We start from the raw sequence: 9,139 nt of genomic DNA, 5'->3' as shown, positions 1-9,139 counted from the left end.
TAACATGAGGAGGGAGGGGGGAATAAGCAGAGCTAGAGATATGCGCAGATAAGTACTTCCTGAGTACCAGTGATGAGAAGACAAAAGTCCAAGTATGTAAAGTCTGCCACCTGGCATTGCCCGGAGGAAAGGCTTGGCAGAGTGATTTGACAGGATTAGGGTTTTGACACCTTGCTTGAGGGATTATGGAGGACAGGGAAGGTGTCATGGAGTCCTAGAGAAATTGAGCAAATTGGCACATTGATTTTCTATGAATTTTATAGATTCTAGTCCCTTTTGACATTGACAATTTGAAATAAATGGATATATTGTAGCGAAGAAGAAGGTGAAGAAGACATGCCCCCCCCTTCCATATCAAGCTTGAGAAATTCATTCATTGTGCACAAAGTGCTCTTGGAGATAGACTTTCCCCTGTCTTGTTTGCAGCGTCTTCCGCACAGCCTCTTGCCATTGATCTGAGGCCGCCAATCAACAGCTTCATTCCATCCCTATCTTTTGAAACAGAGTTAGTAAACAGAGCTTTGACTCTTTGCCAGATGGTTGTGTGGCTTTGATTCACCAGTGTTTGTCCAGCGGTCTGAACAGAGGGGTCATTGAAATGCATAGAAAACAGCGCTTGGAACTCCTCCTACTGAGCTGACGCCTGGATTCAACCCATTGTTGCAAAGGGGAAAGGAGCTGCTAGTGTCCCAAAGCTCAGTGCCTGTTGACCATTAACCAAGACCCCAGACTGATCCACCGGGCTTGAGTTCACACACCCGTTCATCTACTGCAACCAGGAAGGACCCAACAGGGAAGATGGTTACTGACCCAAGGAGATGTCCTGTCTTAGCGATCATGGTACGACTGCTTTTCATCTTTGTTGGTGCAGGTAAGGAAGAGACTGGCAGGAGTTTGAATGGCAGACGTGGAGAGAGCCAGGATGCCCTTGACCACGGTGCATTTTGACAGTGAGCTCAGCAAACAGTAATGCAAACGAAGGCATGCAGAACGTGCAGGTGGGTTGAGATAAAGGTGCACAGCTGGTGATCTCTCAAGCTGAGCTCTCAACCATATGCTCAGTGCTCCTCTTTTTCTGCAGGCCCAAGTAGTGCAGCTTAAAGGAGACGGGCTGCAGGAAAGCAAAGGGAGGCAACCCGGCCCCCTAAGGATCTGTTCTGCTGCAGGGCCAGAAACATTTTGTGCAATGGGAAAATACGTGCGCTGGGAACTAAGCTTTGTGCAGTTGGGCAAACAGAGTTTGAAAAGGAGATGGATTATTTACTTGAGAAGAAATGGGTGGGGAAAAGGTAAAAATACAGAGAAAATGAAGATTAATATTATTTCTTTTGTCAGATTCTGTTATCTTATACTAACAGTAGATCATCATCATCATCTAAAACCAAACCTGGGTGGCCCTTGCACCTCTCAGTTTGAAAGCAAAAAAATAAGAAGGATTAAAAATGAGATTTATTCAAAACACCCCAATAACAGGGTCTTGCATGCAGTAGCTTTTCGTACCTGTGCGGAGGGAAGCTGAGCCATGGAATGTTGAGGTTGTGATTTTGGGGTGGGGGGGGGCTGTTTGATCCCCTGACATATTGTTGTATCCTTGAGGAGAGAGTAGCATTGGAGGGGCAGTCTGAAGGTTTCACAGCATAAATTTTCTATAAGAGGCCTCCCGCCACCCCAGTGTTGGCCAAATAAGATCAGAATCCGGGCTGAAATCTTCACTGTTCCCAGAAGAGTCCAGATAAAAGCGATTTCTCCAAAGTTATTTCTAAGACTTTCAACAACTTTTCTTGTGCATAGTTAAAGAGATGGGATGTGGGAAGCTTCAGAGAAGCTGTGCAAACTGTGGGAAAGGATCCTTGGTGTTTGAAGCACCGTTTAATAATACCACGCAAGTTTTATTTGGTGCTTTTGTTACATAACAGCTGGCTGTGCGTACTTTGCTTACATCTCATTTCAGGGTCTGAAAATATTACAAGAAGCCAAGCGTGCACCGATTTCCAGTCCGCAAGCTTATTGCGCGGCAGCAGTCTCAAAGTTCAGTTTCTCCTGTTCTCCTCTTCCAACCCCAGCTGTGGACAGCTGCTCTCCACACGGGAGGATCTGCAGAACTCCAGTTTCAACGCCACCTTGGGAACCAAAGTAATAATCCATGGTTTCAGGTACAAACGTACAAAAATGGATGGTCAAGCTAAAGTTCAATTAAGTGGCAGCCGTTTTCCTTGTTTACAGCTTTTCCATTTGTGTGGGGACTTTCGATGGCCCAAGGTGAAGATGAAATATAAGAATGTAAGAAAAATAGATTGTGGTGGGGAAGAATCATTACTAAGGAAAAACACAGGACCAGCCATCGAAAACCTAGCAGTCGGGGTTTCCAAGCTGGGGCTGCCTTCTGGCCAATGTGCTCACCCACTGAATTCTGCTGGCTGCATGTTCAAGAAACATGTGCAGCAATGAGAGATGCGGGAAGAGTTTGGTTCGGTTCACATTTTAATAGCATGTGAAACTCCCTAATTTGTACTTCCTCAAACAATATGCAAAGCGAAACACAGTTATCTGTTGGAATTCACGCAGTGCTCCAGCCCCCCAGTGCATTGCATGAGCTCCTGCCTTCTTCCCTTGCTTCTGTCTTCTCAGGGTCCTGGGGACAAAGCCCTCCTGGATAGATGGGCTGATCAAGGCCTTGCTGCAGGCAGCCCAAGCCAACGTGATTGCTGTCGACTGGGTCCATGGCAGCACAGCAGCCTATTATGCCGCAGTGGAAAATGTGATGAAGTTGGCACTAGAAATAGCCAGTTTTATTCGCAAGTTGCTGGTAGGTGGAAATGGATTTCTGAGTTTGGGTGTTTCACAAAAATGGGCCGAGCAGCTACAAAATGGTGGTGGAGAGGAGCATAATCAACTGGCAATTATAGACATAATTTTCTCTATAGATCTAATCCCTCCCTGAAAGTTGCTAAACTCTTTGCCACCTCAGGGTGTTCCACACTTCAGCATTCCCTAAGCTGGGTAAAGACATTGTCTCAGACTCCCCATTGTAGAAAGAATCTGCAGCTCCAGAGGCTCTAAGTTCTGAAAAGATTTAATTTTATATTTTCCCTCCCCCTCCATGCTTCTCAAAAAAACCCCACAAACTTTTTACTCATCTCCTGTCATTTCTTCTCCTCTAATACTAAATTTGTGTCCTATTCCCCCCTGCAACCTGCCAGTTTCCATCTCTGCTCCACACTCCTTTCATATTCATTTCTTGCTCTAACAGCTTCCCCAGTTATCCCCTTCCTCTCTGTTCCTGGTTAACTGTTATGACTTTAAAAAATATTACCCTTTTATTCTCTCTTTCTAACATTCTTTAAAGCCCAAAAATGATCCTTTTCCCACAGAGGAGGGATGAGAGACTTCTGGGTTCAGCTGGAGACTTGATAGGAAGGAAAGGCGAGGACTGTGTATGTGTGTGTGTGTGTGTGTGTGTGTGTGTGTGCATGCATGAGTGTGAAGCAGAGGGGCTAGAAAGCTCAACAGAAGCCCTAGGGGACTTCTCCTTTCCCTCTCTCTCAGTGTGTCCATTTCCTCTCTTCCTTCCTCTTCCTTTCTTCCTCTTCAACCTTTCATTCTATAGCCTCCAGTGGCATAGCATGGTGGGGCAAGGGGGGCCGTGGCCCTGGGGACAGAATTTTGACAGGGCATAACCCAGCGCCCCACGACAGGCTCCCTCGTGTGGCTGCTGCCTTCCAGAGCTGCGGGGAGGCAAGTCACACGTGGGCTGGATCTTGAGGGCTGCAAGGGTGCCTCCTTCTCCTCATGGCCAGTGAAGGGACGCCTGCCCCGGGCAGAACTGCTTCTGGCCAGAAAAGCATGTACCCCATGGCGGGAGCATGGAAAGGAGAGCTGCCCACTCAGCTGGGATGGGCTGGCACCTGTCCTTGTGCTGTGCGGCCAAGGAGAGATGGCCAGGGAAGGCTGTGCTTGGTGCCTTGGCCAGCTCTCCACCACCACCCTCCTCCTAGGCCTGCTGCAGCTGCGGCTCTGGGGCAGCTGGGACGCCAGCAAGCCTGCCCAAGAACACCAGCTGTGCTCCCAGCAGGAGCTCGCTGAGCGAGTGAACGCAGCAGCTGGCAAGCGGCCTCCATGAGGAGCGGCCACCGCAGGGCCACAGCGAAGTTCCTTTATTGCCTCCTGCGCAACGCCTGCAAGGAGCTTAGGGGGAGCAAGCTTTGCCTTGCCCGGGGTGCTAGCAACGCATGCTATGCCACTGATAGATTTGCTTTCTAACCAGCCCCTGTTCTGATGCTTTCCTATGTGCTGTACATGTGGGGAGCCGTTGCGAGTGACCATCCAACCAAAAGACTTGCAAGACAAAGGGAAAGGCAGCAGTGATGAGATCTACCGGAACCTCTGGAGGGCTTTAGGGAAGAAAAATGATGAAATTGCGTCAATTAATCCTGTTCACCCTAACTTTTCAGGACTTGGGAGTGCCTGAGAAATCCATCCACCTTATTGGGGTGAGCCTTGGAGCCCATGCCGGGGGTTTGGTAGGCCATTTCTTTGACGGCCGACTGGGAAGGATTACTGGTAAGGAGAATAAAAAGGAAAAACATCTATATTAGCCCATGGGGAAAAAAATCTGAAATGAAGGATTCTTGGCCACTTTGCCATTACACCTGTCAAGGTGATTTCTAGCAATCCTACTGGTTTGACTAGTCTGACATATCCACAGTCAAAAATCAAGGGCTGGATAACATCTTAAACCTTTTTTGAGATTATTTGTGTATGTTCCCACTGTAGCCCATGTTTGGTTAGCCCCAAAACAGAAATGAGTGAGGTCCCAACTAAGGAAGAATGACAACTTAAGTTGACAGATTATGCACAACTCACAGAATTAACATATAGAAGAAGAGAAGAAGAAGAGCGTGTTGAAAGAAGATTGGAAAATGTTTATTGAATATATGGGAATATATGGGAAATATATTGAATATATGGGAAATAATTGTATACAGCTGAAAATGCTGGCAGAATTAAGATAAATTCAACAGTTTTGATGGCTGTAATAATGGAATACTGAATGGTATAGTTTTTGTAAAATATGCAAAGATTTATGATATGTAAAATGAACTATGGAAAGAGAAGAAGGGAAGTCATTGATGTAAAACAAGTATTTTAAATTGTAAAACAGAAAAATTAATAAAAATCACACACACACACACTCACTAAATCAAGGGCTGGAAGGGATATTGATGCCTCTTTAGTTCAATATTAAGAGAATTAATTGGAATAGCTAAAACTATTTGGCACAATGTATTAAGAAAAAAAGTTGGTGGTGAGAAAAATGTAGGATGCCCACAGATGTTTAATAGCCACTACAAAATGTTGAGGATTATAGCACAAGCCAAAAAATCCAAGATCCATAAGAGAGTCTGGATCTTGGGCTAAACTGCTGCAAGGGCACTTTGGCTGAGCTAGAGACCTGCTGAGCTGGGGCTCAGTCCATAGACCTTAAAGCCGCAATATGCATGCCCGTTCTGAGGGGCGAGATGAGGCAAAGAGAGGTTGACACCCACCCCAAACCTTTACATATTTGGAAGGAGCCTCAGTGTACCTCTCCTGAGACATTTTCTTGTCTGCTTTTGTCTTTCTTGCAGTAGAGCTTCCTGCAGAGGAAGGAACTGCAATTACACACTTTGCACAACATCAAAACCTTTTCCTCCTTTGAACGCCCAAGTTGCTGAACTCAGAGTGCTAGCGGAAATCTGACTCTGGGCATATTTCACCCAGGGCTCTCTAGTCACTGTATTTATAATTTCTCTCACCAGTGCCACGTCTGGAGGGGGACGTAAAAGGGGGTGCACTCCTCAGGGGCATTTTAGGAGGGCAGCAAAATTATGTGGTGGCTCCTGGAAGGTGGCCCAGCGGGAGGCAAGCAAAATGGGGATTGGGCTGAGGGCTCCTGTTCCTCTCACAGCCTATTATTCAGGTTTGGCCAACATGGGGGCATCTTTGGGCTCTTCTGACCCAACCACTGAAACCTCAGAGCTCCAGGGTTGCTCTCTGCTCTCATCTAGTGATCCCCCCTGAGCCTAGAGCGAGGCCTCTTGCATGGGGTGGGAAGCTACTGAGGGCGTCCAGGCTACCCCAGCAACGAGGGGCGGGAGCAAACAGGGCCAGTGTTATGTACTGAGTTGAATAGGATCCAAAATGCAGCAGTCTGATTGGTCCTAGAACAATAGGATCCAAAATGCAGCAGTCTGATTGGTCCTAGAACAATAGGATTCAGAATGCAGCAATCTGATTGGTCCTAGAACAATAGGATTTAGAATGCAGCAGTCTGATTGGTCCTAGAACAATGCAGCAGTATGATTGGTCTGCAGGAGCCACCCAATCCAGCTCCAGATGGAAGTGAATCCACAACCTGATTGGCCTACAGGAGAATTCTGGAATTAGCCAATCACGTGGGGCCCATTGTGTAAATAATGTATATAAAGCAGATACTTTGGGGAAACTTTCATTCCTGCTCACCACTATGAGTTGAAAAAGGAGCATGAAATCCACTCTTGACTATATTGCAGCCAGAAAGTTTCCAAAGGTGGGGGACTTTGTAGCAAAGACCTCTGAGAGCTTGCAGAATCTCTCCCCCCGCCCCTGCACCACGGAGTCATCACAATCTGTACCCCCACCCCATAAGGTGGAGCTAGACTGGCTGAAAGCAGGGCAGGGAGTGGGCAGGCAGATCTGGAAGGGAGGTCAGGAGGAAGTGCAGAGATCGTGGCCGGGAGAGCGGGCGGCTGTGCAGGTTGCAGTGGTCCCTCGGGTTAAGTACTTAATTCGTTCCGGAGGTCCGCTCTTAACCTGAAACCGTTCTTAACCTGAAGAACCACTTTAGCTAAGGGGGCCTCCCACTGCCGCTGCGTCGCCGGAGCACGATTTCTGTTCTTATCCTGAAGCAAAGTTCTTAACCTGAAGCACTATTTCTGGGTTGGCGGAATCTGTAACCTGAAGCGTATGTAACCTGAGGTACCACTGTATTGTCAACTTCAGCAAACATTTGTCAATCCGGCAGTGGCTATCACTGTCTTCTTTGCCTTCAGTGGTGCTATGAATACGATTTTTTATTTTAAAAAATAGTCCCTTGATATTCCTGAGCATTTTGGTGTAAGAAATGCTTTTGCTGCAATTTGGTTTGAGGCTAAGCTGTTCCCCGAGCCAGATTGTCTCATCTACCAGGGCTGCAGCTCAAGCAAAAGAACAATACAGTGGTACCTCGGGTTACATACGCTTCAGGTTACAGACACTTCAGGTTACAGACGCTTCAGGTTACAGACGCTTCAGGTTACAGACTCCACTAACCCAGAAATAGTACCTCAGGTTAAGAACTTTGCTTCAGGATGAGAACAGAAATCGTGCTCCGGTGGTGCGGCAGCAGCAGGAGGCCCCATTAGCTAAAGTAGTGCTTCAGGTTAAGAACAGTTTCAGGTTAAGAACGGACCTCCAGAACGAATTAAGTTCTTAACCCGAGGTGCCACTGTAGTTGAGAGATCAAGGACTAGATTGGTAAAGAAAAAGTGTTTTATATGCGTTGTATGTGCAATATAACACTGTGACACTAGATAGTGCTGTGGAGTCCCATCTTTCCCTATCGGATTTCCCTGTATGAGTTTACCACGCGTTGAACTGAATCACCTCTTTGATGAGTCTAGAATCCAGCCCTAGCCACAGACTTCCCAGACCATAGTAGTACTCTGTTTTTCATCCATATTCCAGGTCTGGATCCTGCAGGACCCAAGTATACCAAGGCCAGCCGCGAAGAGCGCCTAGATCCGGGAGATGCTATCTTTGTGGAAGCCATTCACACGGATGCAGACAGTACGTTGGTTGCACTGGCCAATCCCATGATGCTTCCCAAGCCCTTTGTTTGTCCCTCCTTCTGCAATGTGAAGCCGAGTTTTATGAAGATACCAACCAAAACACCCTGCTTCCTGCAGTGGTGAAGGTGCAGGAGGTCCAAGCTCTCTAATCAAGGTGGCCACTATGTGAATGTTGTCCCTGCCACTCTATATTCCTGGCCAGGAGAAGATGGAAGATAATTTGTCTGCTACCTTTTTTTGACTGCCATCAGTACAGTCGTACCTTGGATCCCGAATGCATTGCCAGTTTAACTTTTTGGCTCCCGGACGCCACAAACCTGGAAGTGAGTGTTCCGGTTTGCAAGCATTCTTTGGAACCTGAACGTCTGATGCGGCTTCCGATTGGCTGCAGGAAGCTCCAATCAGAAGCCGCGCCTTGGTTTCTGAACATTTGGGAAGTCGAACGGACTTCCAGAACAGATTCCGTTCGACTTCCAAGGTACGACTGTATATGTTGTGCCTTACAGAGTTCCACAGGTAAAATGTAGGCAAACCCCTGTTCTCAAGGAGCTTATAATATAAAATAAGCAAAGGGGAGAGATAGAGATACCTCCAGGTCACTTCAAAGCCTATGATTTTATATCTGTAAGATGGTAGTCTGTAGTAGAAGGAACTGCTGAAGTGGTCGAACCAGTTAATGCCCCCAGCTGAGTCCTTTTTACATGTCTAAAATATTAGTCAAGTACAAGGGTCTTGCCATAGAAGCTAGTGATGCTTTGAGAAGGAGAGGGCAGGTCTTTCCTCCACCTGCTTGCCTGTCTGGAGAACATGTCCTCTTATTATAGGTAGGAGACCAAGGCTGGCCTTTATCTAGTCTCACCTGGAGCTGGGGAGCCACAGAGAGACTAGATTTGTTCTCTGTGCTGAGTACAAAGAAAGCTAACTGGGAAATAAGATTGGCTGGAGTGTGAAACCCTCCAGCTTATATGTGTGTGTAAGTGAAGCCATATATCATAAAGAAACCAGTGACCTGCATCCCAGAGAAATCAAACCCACGATATGCTCTCACACCCCTGAAGTCTCTCACCACTCAGAGATTGCGGTACATATAACAGTGCCTTTTTTCCTATACGAGTAGTCTTTCGCCCATTCTGGCTGGCACACAACAGTGAATTGCTCTACTGTATTTAAGCTTTTATTATTATTATTATTTCACAAGATAAACATACAATGTGGGTGCAATAAAACCTCAGAGCACTTTGCAAAATGGTTAAAACAATAAAATGATCAGTTAAGAATAGTTATAAACGACT

The 9,139-nt window shown here is 46.6% G+C and overlaps 1 protein-coding gene across 2 annotated transcripts in view; it reads left to right on the top strand.

Annotated features, from left to right (window-relative positions):
- The first annotated feature begins 363 nt into the window (after positions 1–363).
- The window catches only part of PLA1A (phospholipase A1 member A), a 29,800-nt gene continuing 21,024 nt past the window's right edge, over positions 364–9,139 (top strand). The window contains exons 1-5 of one of the 2 annotated variants that reach the window (XM_081894474.1): positions 364–840; positions 1,952–2,153; positions 2,629–2,806; positions 4,452–4,560; positions 7,744–7,845. In XM_081894474.1, coding sequence (XP_081750600.1) covers positions 819–840; positions 1,952–2,153; positions 2,629–2,806; positions 4,452–4,560; positions 7,744–7,845 — 613 coding nt within the window. In that variant the 5' untranslated portion in view covers positions 364–818. Of the gene's footprint in view, positions 872–1,951; positions 2,154–2,628; positions 2,807–4,451; positions 4,561–7,743; positions 7,846–9,139 lie in introns of both variants that reach the window. The other variant, XM_081894473.1, reaches the window with a different exon arrangement.

Source organism: Podarcis melisellensis, assembly GCF_964234715.1.
Source record: "Podarcis melisellensis genome assembly, chromosome: 17".
Lineage (NCBI taxonomy): Eukaryota > Metazoa > Chordata > Lepidosauria > Squamata > Lacertidae > Podarcis > Podarcis melisellensis.
Note: the sequence above shows the minus strand (reverse complement) of the source record. Positions and strands in the feature narration are given on the sequence as shown.